The sequence below is a fragment of the Castanea sativa genome, chromosome 3, assembly GCF_040712315.1.
Source record: "Castanea sativa cultivar Marrone di Chiusa Pesio chromosome 3, ASM4071231v1".
In the NCBI taxonomy this organism is placed as follows: Eukaryota; Viridiplantae; Streptophyta; class Magnoliopsida; order Fagales; family Fagaceae; genus Castanea; species Castanea sativa.
The window spans coordinates 36,870,172-36,891,975 of record NC_134015.1 but is presented as its reverse complement, the minus strand read 5'-3'; the positions used below and the strand labels follow the sequence as shown (position 1 = coordinate 36,891,975).

Sequence of the window (21,804 nt, the reverse complement as noted above, 5' to 3'; positions counted from 1 at the left end):
TTTGCTAGCTTTATTCATCCATATATTTGACTTATAGCTTGCATTACTCCTTGTCCATAAGTTGGACAATTCTTTATTCGTCTTTGGTCAAGATGTTTCTAGCATTTACTCATCCAAAGATTGGACTGGCTGGTTAAATCCATCCATGGACTTTGAAATATTTTTACGTGCACGTTTTTCCTTGTCCATTAATTAGACGAATATACCTTAGGTTTTACCTCGTCTAATGCTTAGATGAATATACCTTGGTTTATTTTTTCTTTGCTTTATCCTTATTTTACAGAAAACTTATAGACGTTACATCCCCGCGTCCAGAGATTTTACTTGTCTTGGGCCTTTAGCCATCTTATGGACTAGTTTGAATGAAGATATCATGAGAATTAGAAATTCACACAACATTATATACATTTGGGAATCCAAATTGTATATACATAACATCGTCCACAAGCATAGCACGTGCTTAGAAGCTAGTGCCTTAGGGAATTAAAAATACTTATATACAAACAAATAGACTAAGTACATGACTTCGTCCATTACAAATTCGTCCGTAGATAGCGCAAAAGTTGGAAACTAATGCACTTTTAGGGAATTAAAAACATGTAGTAGTAGTAATAAACATAAGCAAACATGAGGAAAACAACGCATAACTTCAACTTCATCCATGCTGCTCGTCCATGGTGATGCTCGTCTACACTGACCCTTCATTGATAGTACCTTCTTGGATGCTCAACATTCCAAGTGAGCTCTAGCTTCCGTCTATCTATAGCTTCTAGGTAGTATGATCTCTGCCTTTTGCAGTTGATAACCCTATAAGGTCCATCCCAATTAGGCCCTAGCTTTCCATGGGCCAAGTTTCTGGTTGCTAAGGAGACCCTTTTAAGGATGAGGTCCCTAATGTTGAAGCGCCTAGGTTTCACCATTGCATCATGTTGTTTAGCCATAAGATTTTTGTATCTTGTCGTCGTGTTCTCTACATCCATCCTTACCTCGTCTATAAGATCGAGGTTAAGACAAAGTTATTCTTCATTCTCCTCATCCTAATACCTCATAACCCTATGGTTGGCCATGTGCACTTCCACTGGTATGACTGCTTCACTTTCATAGGCTATCTTGAAAGGATTTTTCCCTGTAAGGTTTCTCACAGTCGTCTTGTAAGTCCATAGTACACCTGGCAGCTCGTCTGGCCATACTTCCTTTGCCCCCTTAAGCCGAGTCTTGATGATCTTCAACAAGGATCAGTTTTCTACTTTAGCTTGTCCATTTGCTTGTGGATGGGAAGGTGAGAAATAATAATTCTTGATTCCCAGCTGCTCGTAGAATTCTCTAAAGGGTGTGTTATCAAACTGTCGTCCATTGTTTGACACTAGTACTCTAGGTACCCCAAACCTGCATACAATCCTTTTCCAGATGAAGTTTTTGACATTTTGTTGTGTGCTTTTTGCCAAGGGTTCAGTTTCCACCCACTTAGTGAAGTAATCAATCCTCACCACCAAAAACTTCATCTTCCTGGTTCCAATTGAAAAGGGACCCAAAATATCTAATCCTCATTGTGCAAAAGGCCATGGGCCCATCATCGGGGTGAGGTACTCCAATTGTTGTCTAGGGACGTTCCTAAAGCGTTGACACTGATCATACACCTTTACATGAGCCTTAACATCTGCTTGAATCGTTGGCCAGTAATAACTTGCACGTACGACCTTGTGGACGAGTGCTCTAGCTCTTGAATGGTTGCCACATGATCCTTCATGAACTTCTCTTAAAATGTAGTTCGCTTCATCTGGAGCTAAACGCCTTAGGTAAGGTTGAGAGAAGCCTCTTTTGTATAGCACCTTGTCTATAAGGACGTACTTAGCTGATTTGATTCTTAGTTTCCTAGCCTCGTCTCTTTCGTCTAAAAGCTTTCCATCCTTTAAATAAGTGATTATTGGAGTCATCCAATTTTCTTCACCTTCTATCTGTTGTACCTTTGGAAGATCTATGCTAGGCATGTACTGGACTTCATCAAGCTTGTCCACTGATCCATCTGCTGATGCTTCCTTCGCTAAGGCGTCTGCTTCCATGTTTTCTTCCCTTGGGACTTGAATGAATCTAGCTTCTTTAAATTTCTTAACAAGGCGTCTCACCTTATTAAGATAATTCTTCATCCATTCTTCTTTAACTTCACATGTTCCATTCACTTGACCTATAACCAACTGAAAGTCTCCCTGAACGACTATTGATTCAGCCTTTAAAGACTTAGCCAATTCTAGCCCTTTAAGAAGGGATTCATATTCAACTTCATTTTTGGTTGTTTGATATTGTAGACGAACCTTGAACTTCATCTTATCTCCTTCTGGAGATTGCAAAACAACTCCTATTCCACCTGCATATAATGTAGACGACCCATCCATATGGGCGACCGATGTTTTAGCCTTTTCCACCAAGTCTAAATCACCATGACTTGGAGTGAATTCTACAATAAAATCTGCTAGAGTTGGAGCCTTTATTGCATTTCTTGGTTGGTACCTGATGTCAAACTCACTAAGCTCAACAGCCCATTGAATCAATCGTCCTGTGACTTTCAACTTATTCATTGCCTTCTTGAGCGGATGATCTGTCATGACATTGATGACATGAGCCTAGGAGTAATGCCTCAGCTTCCTAGAAGCCATTATTAATGCAAAATCCAATTTTCCCATCATTGGGTATCGTCCTTTTGCTCCCATAATGCTCAACTTGTATAATACACAGGTTTCTGCACTTTCTCCTCTTCCTTGATCAATGTTGAACTTACTACATCTGGGGACACTGCTAAGTATAAATATAACTCCTCACTTGGTATGGATGGACTTAGTAGGGGAGCAGTGGTTAGATAAACTTTAAGATCCTGGAAGGCCTTTTGGTACTTTTCTGTCCATTCGAATGCCTTCCCGAGAACTTCGAAAAAGGGTAAACATTTATCGGTAGCTTTTTGAAACAAACCTGTTTAGAGTTATAACTCGTCCAGTGAGGGACTAGACTTCCTTGATATTCTTTGGTGGTTCCATGTTTAGCATGGCTAGGATATTATCTGGATTCGCCTCAATTCCCCTCTGTGAAACCATGAACCCTAGGAACTTCCCTGACGAAACTTCGTAGGCACACTTACTTGGATTCAGCTTCATGTTGTATCTTCAAAGGGTATCAAAGGTCTTCTATAGGTCTTCCAAATGCTTCTTCTCGTCCAAGCTCTTCACCAGCATGTCATCAACGTAAACTTCTACATTCCGTCTTATCTGTGAATGGAACATGTGTTGACCAACCTCTGGTAAGTTGCCCCCGTATTCTTCAAACTAGAGGGCATTACCTTATAACAAAACAAACCTTGATTGGTAATGAAGGATGTCTTCTCTTGATCTGCCTTGTCCATCTTTATCTGATTATACCTTGAGAAGGCATCCATGAAGCTTAGTAACTGATGACTTGCTGTTGAATCCACCAACTGATCAATGCGTGGCAAAGGATAACTATCCTTAGGGCAAGTTTTGTTCAAATTTGTGAAGTCTACACACATCCTTCACTTGCCATTTGCCTTCTTGACCATCACCACGTTAGCTAACCAATTCGAGTAATAGACTTCCCGAATAAATTTTGCTATGATTAACTTTTGGACCTCTTCCTTAATAGTATTTTCTTGTTCAAGAGCAAAGACCCCCTTCTTTTGACAAACAGGCTTGGAAGATGGGTGCACATTCAACTGATGAGTAATAACACTTGGGTCAATTCTTGGCATGTCTTCATGACTCCATACAAAAATATCGATACTCTTCCTTAAGAACTAGACGAGGTCTTGCTTCCTCTTCTCCTCCATACTTTTTCCAATTCTAGTAAACTTCTCGGGATTACCCTTTCCTAGAAAGATGTCTTCCAGAACTTCGGTGGGCTCTGCAAAAACTTTTCTATCCTTTATGGTCATGGTTTGCACATGCTCGTCAATAGCCAACATGGTTAGTTAGCATTCTCTAGCGGCTAACTGATCTCCTTGCACTTGTATTATCCCATAGTCTGTTGGGAATTTGACAGATAGGTGGTAGGTAGATGTTGCTGCCTTCCAACTGTTTAAAGTTGGTCTTCCAATGATGACGTTATAAAAAGATGAACAGTCCACCACGAGGAAACTCATTTCCTTGGTTATCTGTTGTGGATATGCTTTCACCACTACAGGTAATGTAATAGTGTCCACAGGTTGTACTTTCATTTTTCCAAATCCAACTAAGGATGAATTTATTGGATGAAGTTTATCTCGTCCAATCTTCATCTGCTGGAAGGCAGGGTAATATAGGATATCTGTTGAACTCCCATTATCTACCAGCACCCTTCTAGTTGTGTAATCCGCAATGAGCAAAGTAATGACGATTGCATCATCATGTGGATGATGGACCTTTTTAGCGTCTTTGTCTGTGAAAGTAATGACTTGCTCGTCTGCCCCCTTCGTCCTTGGAACTCGTTCAGAGAGTTGGACGTTTTGCACCACTTTCAAGTAAGTCTTCCTTGACTTGGAAGACTGCCCTGTTGAAGTTCCACCTATAATAATTCTTATTTCTCCAAGTGGGGGTCGTGATGGCTCTTCTACTTTTCCTTTCAACTTCTCGTCTTTATGGTCCCGTCCAACAAAATGTCTTAGCTTTCCTTATCTGATAAGATTCTCTATTTGCTACTTCAAGTCATAACACTCGTTCGTGTCATGCCCATGATCTCTATGGAAGCGGCAATATTTGTTCTTATTGCGCTTATTAGGATCTCCTTTCATCTTCTCTGGCCACTTTAAGAGTGAGTCATCCTTGATTTGCATAAGCACCTGATTAAGTGGAGCATTCAGGGGCGTGTATTGCTGATTCCTTCCTGAAGATGATCCTACCTTCCTGTTATCTCAATCTTTCTTCTCTCCCGTCCTGGCCTTCTTTGGATGAGGTCCTTGTTCAGGATGACATGGGAGATATGCTTCCATTCGCTTTGCTCTCTTCCTCTTCTTAGCAATTATTGCATCCTCTACATTTATGAAGCTTTGGGCTGAATGGACGAGTTCAGCCATGGTCTGTGGCTCTTGATCATAGAGCTTATGAATGAACAAATTGGAATTAACTCCATTGTGGAAGGCTGCCAATAACAACTTGTCATTCATCTCGTCTACAGTTAAGGCCTCCCTATTGAAGCGAGTGATGTAGGACCGTAAGCTCTCGTTTTATCCTTGTTCTATAGCCAACAGAATGGAGGAGGGGAGTTTGTGCCTTTGTCCTCCAATAAATTTGTTGACGAACAACTTGCTCAACTCATCAAAAGAACCAACAGTATTCAGAGGTATCTTGCTAAATCACACTCGTGCTGGCCCCTTAAGGGTAGTTGGGAAGGCTCTGCACACTATCTAATCTGAAACTCCTTGAACGTGCATCGTAGTCTTGAAAGTTGCTATGTGATCACACGGGTCGAGTGTTCCATCATATGAGTCCAAAGAAGGCATCTTGAACTTGGAAGGCAGAGGATGACTCTTGATGAAAGCCATGAAAAGGGAATTAGTTCAATGAACTAAATCATCTATGTGATTCGTCCTTCTCATTTTCTTCCTCATCTTGTCCATAACCCTCCTCATTTGATTCATCTCACTCTCCAAGTGTGGCACCCTTTGTGAAGCAGTACCCCTTAAGTGGTTCTCGTGCTCAACATTTTCTCCTTCTCTAACTTCTTGACTTTGAGCTTGCCCTTCCATGCATTGTTTACGATGTTGCCTCATTTGGTTAATTTCCTGAGTCAATTTTTGATTCTGACGAGTCAGCTCTACCATAGCGGCTGCCACAGACTAAATTTGTTGGATGGAAGGTGGTTGCAGGGCTGGTGTTGACTGATAGGGCACGGTTGGGATGGCTGGAAGTGTTCCCACTCTCCTATTGGCCTGGACGAGTGGCTATTGACCTTGTCCGGACCATACAGCCTTTTGTCTTAGGAAGATAAATTGCAAATCACAAATTTAATTCTCCCCATAGACGGCGCCAATTGATGATTCCTAGAAAATTAGTAGGTTGAATGCTCCGGGTTTCCATGGGCTTGAGGTTGTCTAAAAGGTTTGAAAAGAAAGAAATACAAGATCAAAGGTGACCGAGGTGATCTGGTCAAGAACCCTCTGGTGCTTAAGTTAGTTTTTCTCTCTAGAACTCAAGAATTCCAACTTTAAGAGTAGTGGAAACTTACTTTCATCTGATGTGGATGAGTCCTTATATAGTGAGCTTTGGAGTGGTTACTTGTTTAGTAACTTCCTAAACGTGTGTGGAAGTTAGAAGGTTCAGACTTAACTTCGACAACTACTATAGAAGTTAGAATGCTTAATCTTATCTTTTACAACTGCTATTGGAAGTTAAATACTTAGTGGGAAGTTACAGCAATGAACAAGGATTTTGGTCATACTTCAAAATAGTAGAATGTGATCTGAATTATAAGCTTTTGTACATAAATCTATTCTAAAAATTTTCTAAGTGTTGAGGGGTCGTCCAGGTGCTTCCTTGATGGACGACCCTCAAGCCCATGGACAACTTCCACGATGGACGACCTTCTTTATATTGGGCTCACCTTTCTGGCTCTAGACGACTCTTCTGGACGAATTGGAGATGGTTCGATTTGTAGTTCACCATTGGATAATGTGAAGGAAATATTTTATGTAATTGACTAATCCTTTGACAAAACGCACTTTACGTAATTTGATAGACCTAGGATGTGTTTAATACTTCAAGGAACAAGGTTTCAAGTTTAAGTGTTAAAGCCATGCAAGTCTGTCCAAGAAACAAGTGAAGAAGTGTTGATTCATTAAAGTTCAACATCTCTCTATAGATAGCTATCTACCAAGGTCTCGACAGCTGTTGACAGATACAGTATCTATCAAGAATTATGAAATTCAGATTTCCAGATCTGATTTTCAGCCCATGTTGACATGTATGTATAGGGTTTCTTTTCTCACAACCCTAGACATATATAAGGCTTATTTTAAAGGACGTCATATAAGAGAATACAAGGAGAGCACATGCAAAAGGTGACCGATGCCTTATTCTCTTTGAAAGAAGCAACTGTGTCTTTGCGCCTTAGTGTTTTGTAATCAAGTGTTTCTTGATCTTTGTTGTTGATGAAGTGAAGAATTTTGCAGCCAACAATCTTCTTCAAGTTGGTGAGTTAGTCACGTAATGGGAGTCATGCATCTTTAGTTAGTCACCTACTGGGATCTGTGCAAAAATGTGGTGTTCATATATTGAAGAGTTCAAAGGTTCTGAAGCGGTAGAAGGTTTCTACTATAAGTTCATCTACGGGGATTGTGGAGTCTAGGGACAAAGGTTTTGTATTAGATCTGAAACTTCTCTTTATTATAGTGGATTGCTTTTTGGGAAGGTTTCCCCCTAGGTTTTTTACTGTGAAACTAGTTTGTTTCATTGGTTTTCTAGGTCATCATATCTTGTCTTATTTACTATTTCATTGTGTTGTTTGTCCCTTTTTGTTTGGTTGTTTATTTTTTATTTTGTTTTGTTTTTTTTAAAAAGGAAATATCAGAAAAAATACGAAAACAATGTGTTTATGTACATTAGTACTTGTGTATCTTGGATGGCCATTGAAACAAAAATTTCTAAACTTTGTACCTTTTGTAACTTAGATGAGCATTTTTATGCACAACTAAGTAAGTGAGCTTTGTGGCTCATGTTTGTGATGAGTAAGATTAAGTTATCTCTTGTACTTAACACTCGAATCACTCTTTTCAACGGGAAGGAATAGAAAATCCTAAGAAAAATGCATAAATAACCATCTCACCACTGTTATTCACCGATCATGAAATGACATTTGTATGCTTCGGCATAGCAAAAATGCAATGTCAAAAGCTTAATATCATTGGGTATTTCTTTTCTCTCTCTTATATGCCCATGCATGTTTGCTTAAAAGAAAATATGCAAAGAAAAATAAAAAGCAAAAAGAATCAAAATGCTTTATATATGATTGCAAGCATGTCTTCTAGGAGATGTGGGAGTTATAGGATGTACCTCAAAGGTGATAGTCCCCATCAAGCAGTTATGATTGTGTGTGAGTTCAAGTGATTTTCTCATATCTCAAATCGTCATAACATTTAGACACTTATGCAATCTTGCGATATTTTTCACACACAACACAATATTCTTTGCTACTTTTGATACATGTGCAAGTACAATTTGATTTGGCCATCACAAGATTTACATGTGTTAATGTATGCTCACTAAACTGTCTTGACTTGTTTTTGAAATATATAATTGGTTAGACTTGTTTAGTGTGTGTGTGTGTGTGTTTTGGATCTAAATGCTTGACATTTTTTTTGTTGAGAGATATTTTTGAGAGCTTAAAATGTTAAGTGGATCGTTGGTTGAGTAGCATGCTTGGTTGCATTCACTTCTGTGTTTTTCTCTTTTTTGAAAAACTATTTTTGCACATCTCGACAACTTCTCGATACCACTCGACAAATTACTATCTATTGAGCTCCTCTTGCTTCTTGTCTCGACAGAAGTTAACGCAATCTCGTTCCATCGAGCTTTCTAAACATTGTTTCGATAGCTTCTTGATAGATTCTCGATCCATCGAGAAACTTTCTATCTGCTCGATAGATGCTCGATAGCTGTTTGATCTATCAAGGTTGGCTTTTGCTCGATAGTTGCTCAACAGCTTCTTGATTTGTTGAGATCCTCTTGCACGCATTGTTTTTCACATATTTTGTATCTTTTTATTTTATTTTTATTTTGTCATCCATAGCATCATGTTTCATTACATTCATGCATTTTTATGGATTCCTTGTGCCCCTTGATCATCTTTATGTTTCTCGGGTGAAACTTTATAGCTTTTTGTACCCTTTGTCAATCATGACAAAAAGGGGGAGAAATTGTGGAGAAAATGTGGTTTCTTTTTAAGATTCTACATGCTAGGGGAAGAAATACATGACCTTGTTGTAAGGGGAAAATGTGTTTCATCTTGTTAGGGGGAGTGCTTACTTCCTTCTTCTTGTAAACCGGTCTTATGACCATGTTTACATATATTGTGTTTATCTTTGATATATACATGATGATGTTGTATGTCTTCTTCACCTACCTCTACATGTATTGTTTCTCTTTTATCTTTATACACATGTTTCTTCTTGTATGCAATCTTTTATTTATATTTCACACTAAGATGCTGTGATGATTTTTGTTTAAAGTGTTTCAGAAATACAGGTTGTCAAAGTCTTCTTACCATGGACTTTCTTCTTGCAAAGTTTTTCAAGAGTTTGTGTTAGGATAGATTTTATTGTATTCAACAAGTGAGTATGAGTTGAGTGATTTATGACTTCTCTCATACTTCATTTGTTTGTTGTGGTTTTGTCACGGATTACCAAAGGGGGAGATTGTTAAGGACATATTTTATGTAGTTGGCTAATTCTTTGACAAAACGCACTTTACTTGTAATTGAGTAGATCTAGGATGTGTTTAATACTTTAAGGAACAAAGTTTCAAGTTCAAGTGTTAAAGTCATGCAAGTCTGTCCAAGAAACAAGTGAAGAAGTGCTGATTCATTAAAGCTTAACAGCTCTCGACAGATAACAATCTATCGAGGTCTCGACAACGTGTGCGCTCTCAATTGTGTGAAAGGAAACAGGTGTGCACGATGGGTGTGAATTATGATAGTGAGCCATTTTAATTATTGTTCAGGCTTTTTAGGCTTGGGCTTGTTTTTTTTTATTTCACAGTTATGCTTGGGCTTGAATTGTATTGGGCCACTTTTAGGGTTCTCATCCTCGTCGAACTCTACACATGATGCTGATCATTTTGGTAACAATTTGATTTCTTGTCATTAGGATCGGGGAGCTCGGATATAGGTCGGAATGAAATGGGGCATCTACAATCATAAATAAACTCCATCCCAATTTTATTGATAATATTAAAATCATACGGATTTATGGTTAATTTTTGTTTTTTTACAAGGGCATTAATAATTGAATTTGGTCCATGTACTAGGAATTGTACATTTTAACATATAATAAATAACTTATTTAGGAAAAAAAAATTGATAAATAGGTAGCCTTAAGTACAGTACCTTAGGTTATTTTCTTAAAATTCTGCTATGTAGATTTTTCCTCATAGAATGAAAAAGTATATTTTAGTTAGGTAACCACATGGCTGGATTTTAAGAATGAAACCTAAATAACAATATTTGAAGGACAATATTTAAGTTTTGTAAAAAAAAAAAAAAATCCTCTAAGACGAAGCTGGTGGCCAATAATTTGTTCGGTCTATCAATTGGTTATTGCTTGTCTTTTCCAATTATGACATTGTAATTTGTAAGGCCTTAAAGTCAGCGACAACTTCCAGAGCACCCGGTTTCAACTTTCAAGGTTGGACCTTGAAAACAAGAACTTATATAAATTTCTGACTGCCCTAAAAATTCAACTTTACAGGGCATAGTATCAAGTTTTACCATGGAGTGATTGAATAGTCGGTATCTAATGTCACCTTTTGCATCTATCCAAGTGCCATCACATGGTGTGATTAAATTATTCAAGGAAAAGTAATTTGTTTACTTTATGTTAACCTTTCTGATAATATAGTAAAACCCAGAATTCTACATAAGTTAGATTATATAAATGTTTGTTTCAAACGACTATGTGTCTTTTGACATTGATGATTTTTTTTTTGTTCTCTCTAAATTTGTGCAGTGCAATCGAACCAGCAATCTAAGGAACTGGGCGTCACACATTCTATATACCAATTTCACTTGAAAATTCACAAAAAGATACGTTCCTCCAAAACTTTGTATTTTTTCTTTAAGCTAGAATATTCTGTTAGGAAGAAATTGGGTGAGAGGGCATAAACTTATTTATTACATTTTCAATTGAGAATTCACAAATCGACACTTCCCGTACCTTTTTGTTTTTTGTTTTGAGAAGGATACACTTTCCGTACCTTTTTATTTAATCTAAGGAGCTCGGCGTCACACATTGTCAAATATCAATGTAGTTTGGTTTATTAAAGGAACAAATTATACCAGTTTCACTTCAGAATTCACAAAACGACACTTTCTAAACCTTTGTATTTTTTCTTTAAGCTAGAATATTCTGTAAGGAAGAAACAGTGTGAGAGGGCATGAACTTATTTATTACATTTTCACTTGAGAATTCACAAAATGACACTTTCCTTATCTTTGTATTTAATATGTGGAACTGGCCGGGCATCACACATTGTCAAATATCAATGTAGTGTGGTTTATTAAAAGGAGTAAATTATAGCAGTTTCACTTTAAAATTCACAAAATGACACTTTCTAAACCTTTGTATTTTTTCTTTAAGCTAGAATATTCCGTAATGAAGTAATGGTAGAGAGCATGAAATTATTTATTACATGGGCAAAACTTAGGTACAATACCTTAGGTTCCTTACTTAAAATTTTGACATCTGTTTAATTTAACATCTCAAGCAAACGGCGTTAAAAAAGAAAATAAAAGAATATCTCATCTCTCTCTCTCTGTGTGTATCTGCTTCCTTTCTTCTTTTCTGATCTATGATTCTCTCTCTCTCTCTCTCTCTCTCTCTCTCTCGGTGTGTGTATGTATGTGTATCTTTTTCCTTCTTCTTTTCTGATCTATGGGGATTTCTTCGTTTCTTATCTATGATTCTTCTTTTCTGATCTATGATTCTTTCTCTCTCTCTCGATGTGTGTATGTATGTGTATCTGTTTCCTTCTTCTTTTTTAATCTATGAGTCTTTCTTTGTTTCTGATCTATGATTCTCTCTCTCTCTCTCTCTCTCTCTCTCTCTCGGTGTGCGTGTGTGTATGTGTATGTGTTTCTTTTTTTTCCCTAATCTATGAGTCTTTCTTCGTTTCCAATCTATGATTCTTTCTTCTTTTCTGATCTATTATTCTTTCTCTCTCTCTCTCTCTCTCTCTCTCTCTCGGTGTGATCTATGATTCTGATCTATGATTCTTTCTTCTTTTTTGATCTATGATTCTTTCTCTCTCTCTCTCTCTCTCTCTCTCAGTGTGTGTGTTTATGTGTGTATGTGTATCTATTTCCTTTCTTCTTTTCTGATCTATGCTTCTTTCTTCATCTCTGATCTATGATTCTGATCTATGATTCTTTCTTCTTTTCTGGAGATTTTAAGCCAGTGGATTCTCTTGCAGTTGCAGTACAGGAAAAAGAAGGAAGAAGGAAAAAAAAAAAGTTTTAACGCCGTTTGTTTGGGTTATTAAATTGGACAGATGTCAAAATTTTAAGTAGGGAACCTAAAGTATTGTACCTAAGTTTTGCCCTTAATACATTTTCACTTGAGAATTCACAAAATGACACTTTCCAGATTTTTTTCTTTAAACTAGAATATTCCGTTAGGAAGAACAGTTAGGACAAAACAGTGTTAGGGGAATGAATTTATTTATTATATTTACTAAAACCTCTTAACAGTGTTATTCTTTGAAATGTTTTAGAGGAATGTTATTTTATTTTATTTTATTTATCTGAGATACAAATCTTACTATACCATAGTCTAAGTGTATATTTTTGTGAACTCCTCTCTTGAAGACTTGTGTTGGGTTAAAATAGATTGACCCTGGTAAATTAATTCAACTACCCAAGTTGATTAATTATGTCAAATTACATGCAAATCGTGGAGGTACCTACAAATCACCAAATAAACTAAATGCAGCGGAAAATAAATTAGCACAGTGATTTGTTGACAAATGGGGAAAACCCCTCACAAGGCAAAAACTCCACTGGGTGAATTTAAGGTCACTACTCCCAAGAATCTACAAATCAATAATCAAGCGGTTACAAGTATGAGAAATCTTACCACTACCCTAGCCTATCCCATAATACTAACCTACAATTGAATCTTTGCTCCAATATCTAATTGGACTTGATCTTATAGAAAACTTCTTTCCTTTGTTGCACAAATCTCCAATCTGTGACTAATTCCTTTGCACAAATCCCAGTATGTGACTAACTCTAGCAACTTGATTGATTGTTGTTGGTTGCAAAATTCTTCACTTTATAAACGATGAAGCTCATGAAGCACTTGGTTACAAAACCCTAAGTCGTACATATGCAGTAGCTTCTCACAGAGTATATGAGTTCTAAGTCTTTGTTTCCGTACTTGATGACTTTTAAAATAAACCTTATATATAACGAGGGTTGTAAGAAGAGAAATCCTAATCATTCAAGTCATCCTGAGACAAATTTCAGATCTAAGATTTCTAAAATCATAGATCTCGATAGATCGAGCTTGTGTCAAGTTTCTCCATTAATCTTCGATAGTAGCATTTGCCGGGATTGTGTTGAGCTTTAATGAAGCAACTTTTCTTCACTTGTTTCTTGGATCAACCTTCATGTCTTTAATGATATCACTTGATATGTTTAACAACATACTACTTGATATATTAAACCTAACTTAGATCTACCCAATCACATGTAAAGTGTGTTTTGTCAAAGGATTAGTCAATTACATAGAAAATATGACCCTAACAACTTGAATCTTGGCCCTTGCCTCCCACCTTACAAAATTTGTACTTGTAAAGTGACCATGATGCCAAGGGTGCGCAGTGGTGAAAACTTTTATTTCTTGAAACCTCAAGAGAGAAAGGCCAATTATATTACCTATCTTATCTAAAAATTAATTTATATAAAAATATAATTTTACCTAAAAATGAGATTTTAACAAGCTCAATATAAATAAAATTATAGGAAGTGAAAAACAATTAAGCAAAATACAACATGTCTCATTAAAATTTTAGTGACAAATCCTAAATTTATATGTGTTACTAAATTAATTAAATAAAACAAATCAAATAGTTCTTTGTGTCAACCAAGTTGACATCATACTATCAATTTAAAAATTGCTACGTGTCACATGCACCCACAAAATGGAAACAAGTCTTCCAATAAAATTAGTTAATAATTATTTTTAATAAAAGAAATGAAATTAGAGATAACTATCAACAAACATGAGTCCTAGTGGGACTGTTTATTTTAAGTCAATCAAAATAAACAACTTATCTTTAATTTAAAGTGGGAGACCACTATGAATAAAGGGCCACCCATAGCTCATTCTTGACTAATTTTGAAAGTGTTTTAGAAGTTTTGGCTTATAAGTTTAGAGGTTTATCTAGAATCAAGTTTCAAAAGCCTCCAAAATTTTTTTAAAAAAAAACTCAAGATTATCAAAACTATGGAATCAAGCCTTTAAGGTTCTGAAGAATTTCCTCACAAAGCTTGTGAATACAAAGAATGTTTGAAGAACACAAAGAATAAAGAGTCTCGGACAAACCCATGGCTAGAGATTTATCATACTTCCATTGTATAAACCATTCAATCAATTTTCCAACCAAAGTGGAGAAAACATTTTGTGTTTGAATCAAGACTTTGTTTGAATAACCCTTGGATTAAATAACTTTTCAAGGAGATTTAATTGAAAGAGTTGTAGACACCTCATTTTTTATCCCTTACGACTCAAGCCCTTGCTCCCCAATGATGATAACATTAGAAGGTTTAGGGCTGATCTAGGGCCAAGCTATGGAAAATCTTTAGATGAAATACGTTTTTAGAAGAAAGAAAAACCTTGTAGAAACCCTGATGAAAATCAACAAGCATTCAAGGATCCATTGCATGTTCCTGTTAGGCCTATTACAAGAGCAAGATCCAAGAAGCACTTAATGGGCTGATTCAAGAGATTTGGGCTGATTCTAACGCAGGACATTCCAAGCTTGGCCCAAAGAAAGATGAAAGTGTAATAAACTACTTAGGGCTGATCTGGCTTAATTGGGAGTGATTTATGGCATGAATTAATGGCTGATTGACTTTCCAGCTCTATATCAGTTATGACAGATTTTTTTCCTATTTTGGATCTGCTAATTTCAGACCAAATCAACTTTTATTTAGGGTTTTATTATTTAGTACGTTTTTTAGGTATTTTCCTTGTTTTTAGGTGCATTTAATGCTTTTTAGGTCAAACTTGATTCCTGATATGGTAAGGTATCAATTAGGAGTTATTTTAGAATATATTTTCTTGTCTGTCAAGTTTTTTGGAGCCCTTAAATAGGCTCTGAAGTCTGTAAACGTTTTTTAGAAAATTTATTGAATAAAATTCAGAAAAGGTGAGGCTTTGCTCTCTTTTGGTTCTTCAAGAACTGTGAACTTATCAAGGATTCTTCCTTGTGGCGTTCAAATTTTATACCTTTGGTTCGTGATTCTTTATAATCATTGGATCAAGGTCAACTTATACCTTTGGTTTACGTTTCGATTATAAATGTTGGGTCAGGGTTTCTATCATAAATCTGATTTTTAGCTTTCCTGGGTTAAATATTCCAATATTTTTGTTGGGTCTCAAAGCGTGTCGATTGAGGTTCGCATCAAACCCTAAGGGTGCGCACGCAGTCTTGAGCTTGCGTACACATCCTTAACTCCATGCGTACGCAGCCACGAGCATGCATACGCAGTTAGGTTGTCAGGATTTCTTTAAGAAATGTTTTTTACTCAAATTTGTGGTAAAGGCAATCCCACATTGCTTGGAATTGCCTCCACCCCTTCTCTTTGAACACTATAAAAATGCCCCATGGCCCTTTTCCCAAAAACACACATAATCTACTCCAAAAAAGTGATGCAAGAGAAACTTTTTACTTTGAAAAGCATCCTAAACTATAAGTTTCTTAGCTAGGACTTATTTTAGTCTAAAACCTTCTATTTAAACTTACTACCTATCTATGTATTTTGTTTTGTAGATTCACTGAGGGAAACGTTCAAAATCAAGCTCTAGAAGCTTTTGTGTGAGTTCTTATTCTTGCCTTTATCTCTTTCTTTGTTTGTTTTTACTTCTATTTTTCTGCTTTAATATTCTTTTGTGTAGTTTAGGTTTATTGCTTTGATAATTAGAAGGCATGTTAGGTTGTTTAGGTTAGGTTTTGATTGGTGTTGCATGCTATGATTTTGGGCAAGGTTGCGTATGTAGTCTCGTGCATGCGTATGCAGGCTCGTGCATGCGTATGCACCTCCATGACCCTGCGTATGCAGGCTTTTACATGCGTACGCAAGCTTAGCCCAGAAACCCAAAACTTGTATGTTCTTTTTTTCTTTTATACTTAAATGCATGTTTTAGCTTATGTTTAGTTATATTTTGAATGATTAGGTCTTAGAATAGTAGGAATAACATGTTTACTTGCTTCAGCTTAGATGACATGATTCGGGTTTTAAGCTTGATGAACACTAAAAACATGCATATGAACATGAACATGCATTAATGATGCATAGGTGTTGTCGTGCTGCAAGGTAAGTGAGGTAAGTCATGCATGCGAATATGTAGATGCATTTGATTATTTAACATGAGTTGTTGGAACGTCAAGAATATGTTCAATGGATGTCATGATGCCATGCTTGAATACTTGAATGTTTAATGCTTTATTGATGCCACTGCCTTTTGACGTGCCTACTGCCCTTGGAAAAATGAATATGAATGCCAAGCTAGATGAATGCTAGGTTCTTGGGATGATATGTCATGTTGTGTGTTTAGATGCATGTTTGTGTGTGTGTGTGTGTGAGAGAGTTTATAATAACCTATTAAAAGACCATTTGATGAGATTAGGATTTAGAACACAATGAGTGGAGGCCAACCTACGGGTTGGGTGGGGTTGGGTGACTAACACCTTTCCATCCCTATTCCTAAACTCTAGATACGTGCTCTAGTAAAGATTAGTCATTTCACAAGGGTACTATGTATATGGTTCCTAAACCTAATTTAGGTGGCGACTCTATTTTCAGCCTCTGCCTGGTCCACCCTAGGCTGAGGCGTACTTTCCACGAGGAAACCACTCGTTCATGAGTGCTTGTGCCCACAAGAGTATTCTATTGTAAAAGAATTATACACATAGAATTGTACTCACTCATTCATCAATACAACTTTATATTTAAAATTTATTGTCAATTGTTTGATTCCTAAACTTGAGATATTATGTTTACAAAAACAAACTAATTAATTTTTTTCGGATAACTTATTTTTATTAGCTTTTAAAAAAAATGTCAAATAAAAATACATTGTACCTAAGAGAAATGAAACTTTCAAACATGGACGGTTGTACATATTGTTCAGGGGTTCAAATAATCCCTTGACTTGAATATATATATATATATATATATATATATATATATATATATATATATATATATATATATATATATATATTTATTGTTGAACCAATTTAAGAGTATCATACAGAAAATATGAAGAGTTTGAGGGACTAACCATATTTCTTATGAAATGTTTTTGTAAATTTAGGAGTAAAAATATAATATTTGAGAAGTTTGGTAGGCCAACCATACATATTTTGAAAATTTTGGGGAAATTTAGTGGTAATTTTCTAATATTGAAAAAGTTTAGGGTGGCCATGCCCCTGCCCCCGCCCCCCGCCCCACCCATCTAAGTGGTTCTGCCCCTACCTTGACTTAAATCTTCCATACCCTAATCACATATCAGCCCAGCCCAAAACCAAACAAGAACGCAAATCAGTTCATCTCAAAACCAAACAATAACACATCACATCTCTCTGTTTGTGTGTGTGAGAGAGATATCATAATAATGAATCTCATCTCATTTATCTTCTCTATTTAACTTTCTTAGTATCTCCGTATCTTAGAGTGAGTGTTTGTGAATTGTGAATATTATGTACGTTATTTTATTTTTATCTTTTATATTTCTGTTATAATGTTATTTGTATGAATTATGGTGTGTGTGAATGTGTTCCTGTATAATATAAATATAATTTAACTTTATATAATTTAATAATTATGAAATATAAAGAGTTTGTTACATGTGTGTATTATTATTATGTTATAATAACTTTTTTTTATAATGTTAGTGATTTAAGAAAACAAAGTAAAATTAATGATTGTTCAAGCATTTGATTGGTTATATAGACATTTAGTGTATTATATATATATATATATATATATATATATATATATAGATGAATGTGATTATGTGGTTCAGTAATTAATATAGTTTTGTTGGGCTGAGTTTTCTCATTTAGTTTAAAATATTTTTATAAAAGCAATAAAAAATAGATAATGACCCATAAAAAAAAAGATAATAATAACTACATAAGAATTTAAATGTTAACAAAATAAAATGCTCACATCTATCCAAATTGACAATAGATAATAATAATTGAGAATGAATTATCATAAAATAATTTTAAAATATAAAAACTTGTAAAAATAAAATTGTAAAACTTTATGTATTCATATGTGTATGTGTTTTGTCTATGTCAATAACTCGATATAATTATCTCCTGAAAAAAAAAAATCTGGAGTCACCGCTTTCAAAGACTATATATATAATAAACAGGGAAAAAAAGATCATCGAGATTTGAGATAGACCTAATTAATAAGATAGAAAGAAGCTTAACCAATCAAGCACAACACAGTGCTAAAAGTCGAGTGGCTCACACGCCAACAAAGACTTCGTTTTGAATCTTAATACGATAATGTTCATATATAAGTTGAAGTTGAGCTAATGGAGCTGCTGTGGCCTTCAAAGATACTTAAAGAACTTTGCGTGTTGGTTATTTAATTAATACATATTAGTATATATATATATATAATAAGAGAGAGAGAGACAGAAGAGTTGAGTGCATTGCACGAGTAAACCAAGAACGCAAAATTGGATTTAGATGCTAACATCTCAAATATAATTACTAATGAAATGTACGGATTTATAAGATTTGACCCTTATCTTCATAGGGCAAGACGCCAGCCCAACCAAAACCCTTCCACTATTGATGTGCATTTGAATTAGTTTTTATTTATTTATTTATTAAAAGTAGGTAAAAAAAGTCCCATTAATTATAGTTAAAAATAACTTGAAACAACTGTACGTAAACAAATAAATTAAGATTTTTTTTATAATAAAAAAAAAAATCCCAAACTGGCATTCATATATATATATATATATATATATGCTTGTAGGTAGGCACCAAAACCCGTCCACCATTGATGTGCATTTGAATTAACTTTTTTTGAAAAGCTACTTAAATAAGTATCATTATAGCTATCATTAACTTTAAAAAGCTGTATATAAACGAAAGTAATTTTTAGGTATTCTCGGAATACAGAGAATTGTATACATTCTTCTCATATTTATGGTGGAGTCTACTCATTAAATTTATGATGAAGTCCATCATAAATGTGAGAAGAAGAAATACCATTTCTTCATATTCCGTGAGTATTTAAGAATTTTCTAATAAACAAATGAATTAAGATTTGTTTTTATCTGTTTTTTTTTTTTAATTCAAACTGGGCTCCAAATATGCTTTTGCGTACTAAGAGTGGCCCATGCTAGGTGGGTAGGATAGTAGTCATGTGCGCTCGTGAACATTCCCTGCGGTGCTATCTTTCAAGGTGACAAGGATCACATGGTGATGGAGTAGGAGAGATATGTAAATCTGAGACTAGTCAATCGGAGAATCTCAGACAAATGATTTTGACGTCGTTTTGTTCGTTGTTTCTTACTAATTCCTTCCAAACAACTGAATCTCCAAAAACCCTTACAATTCAAATGCATTTATTGAGCATTAATTATCACAATTAGGAGAATCAACAATGACAGTGAATTTTTAATCCTGTTTTAAAATTAAACTAACAAGAAATTTAATAAAATACCTATACAATTATAATTAAAGATTTACTAATATGCTTTTATTATATATCCTATGTATATATGCTAATTAACAAACAATTATAAAATTTTGTCGATTTTAATTAGTTTAATTAATAAAGTCTCTGTCACCAAATAAAAGTCGGAGTTTGAATCTCGCCTATACCCACTAACTGCAATTAACCCGATGACAAAGAACTATCTTGAATTGGGCATCATAAGTTAAGATTCTATCTATCTTTAAATAAAAAAGTTAGAAAAACTTCCCATCTTAAAGCACTGAGCCGATAAGAAGATATGACATGCATGCGGGGGACAATCAGTCTTGATTCACATGTTCTGACACGTGCCAAAAACGTGATATTTAGTATGTGAAGTTAAGAGAGTTGGAGACGAGGACATTCCTCAACCGTTAGTTGAAGAAGGACGTATTGACAGTGAGACATACACGTGGTTTGTTTTTGTTCGCATATTAGGGTTTCATGATTTCTTCGTCTATACACCTCCCAAAAGCTAAGAAGTATTATCAAATTATCATCTCATGTGGACGTCCTTGTCTGCATCTGCATATGCGAGTAACTTTATTTTCTATATCCTCGTAGTCAGATAGGTCCTCCTGCCTAATAAGCAAGCAATAACGTTCATGTACCTGTCAGGTTGTGAAAGAGAGAGGTGTTGACAAATTGTAGGCTTGGTTCAGCTCTCTGATTTTGAATAAGATTTTAAATGAAATCAAATCAGATTTGAACGGGCATGGTTTCGTATGTAGATTTAGTTTTGATAGGTTAAGAATGAATTGACCCCTTGTGATGAATTAACTAATTAATTGGTCAAGTGAAATAATTAGATTCAATTATATGCAATGAGCGTGGTAGTACAAACAAATCACCAACTAAGTTAATATGCAGTGGAAAATAAATTTGACATGGTGATTTGTTTACAAATAGGAAAAACTTCCGAGGCAAAAACTCCACCAGGTGATTTTTAAGATCACAACTCCCGATAATCTATTATTATCAAAACAAGCAGTTACAAGTAAAGGAATCCCAGTATCTTATACCAACCTACAGTTAAACCCTTACCCCAATACCCAATTGGACTTGTTTTGTAGTGACAATTTCTCATTTTCAATGCACGGCTCCTAGTACGTGACTAACCAATAGATGCGCGGATTCAAGTACGTGACTTTATCACCAACTTAAGAAGGATCTTGGCTGCAAAGTTCTTCAGTTCATCACACGATGAAGATCACGAAATTGCTTAGTCACAAAACCCTACAGGGTACAAACACAGCAGCTTCTTCAAGATGAACTAGAGCAAACTAGGTTTCTGGTCACCTTTTGCATGAACAACACTTTGCTCTATACTCGCACAACCCTAGGCGGCCCTTAAAATAACCCTTATATATGTTTAGGGTTGTGAGAAAAGAAAACACAAACATACATTCACGGATTGGATGAAAATCAGAATAGAAAATCTGTTTTTCATAAACCTCTATAGATATCCTATCTATCGAGTAGCTGTCGAGCCTCGGCCTGAAACAACTTTTTAAACCTCGATAGATACTAGCTGTCGAGCTTTAATGACCAGTGCTTCTTCACTTGATTCTTGAACAGACTTGCATGGCATTAACACTTGAACTTGAAACCTTATTTCTTGAAGCATTAAATACATCCTAAATCTACCTAAATACAAGTAAAGTGTGTTTTGTCAAAGGATTAGCCAATTACATAAAATATTGACATATGTTCCTCAATGAATCACATATGTCCTAACAAGTTTGTTTAAACTAAAGAAACTAGTTTTGTAAAAAAAAAAATAATAAATAACAATTCTTTTAACTTAAAAATCTATGAAAATATTTGGTAAATCATAAATATCCATTGATCAGTCGTTTAAAAGATAAACCCATTTCTAGACATAAATGCTATCACAGGTTGATTAGCAAACAACAATTTTTTTTAAAAGGCTGTTTAATTTGGGGAAATTATCTTATGGAATTGCTAAGTGAGATACCTCCTCAAGAGACGGAGGGAGGGTGGGGTGAAGTAGTATTGAGTATGTTGAGTCCATAGCATTAGCTAGGTTGGTAAATCGTGAATGATTTTATTGGAGTACTGTCTTGAGTGTTTTTTTTTTTT

At 35.3% G+C, this 21,804-nt stretch overlaps 1 protein-coding gene across 1 annotated transcript; it reads right to left on the bottom strand.

Moving 5' to 3' along the window:
- Positions 1-1,544: 1,544 nt before the first annotated feature.
- Positions 1,545-2,600, bottom strand: LOC142628887 (uncharacterized). The gene has a single exon (XM_075802919.1). It carries the CDS (start codon positions 2,598-2,600, stop codon positions 1,545-1,547), a length of 1,056 nt encoding a protein of 351 aa, XP_075659034.1.
- Between the last annotated feature and the right edge of the window lie 19,204 nt (positions 2,601-21,804).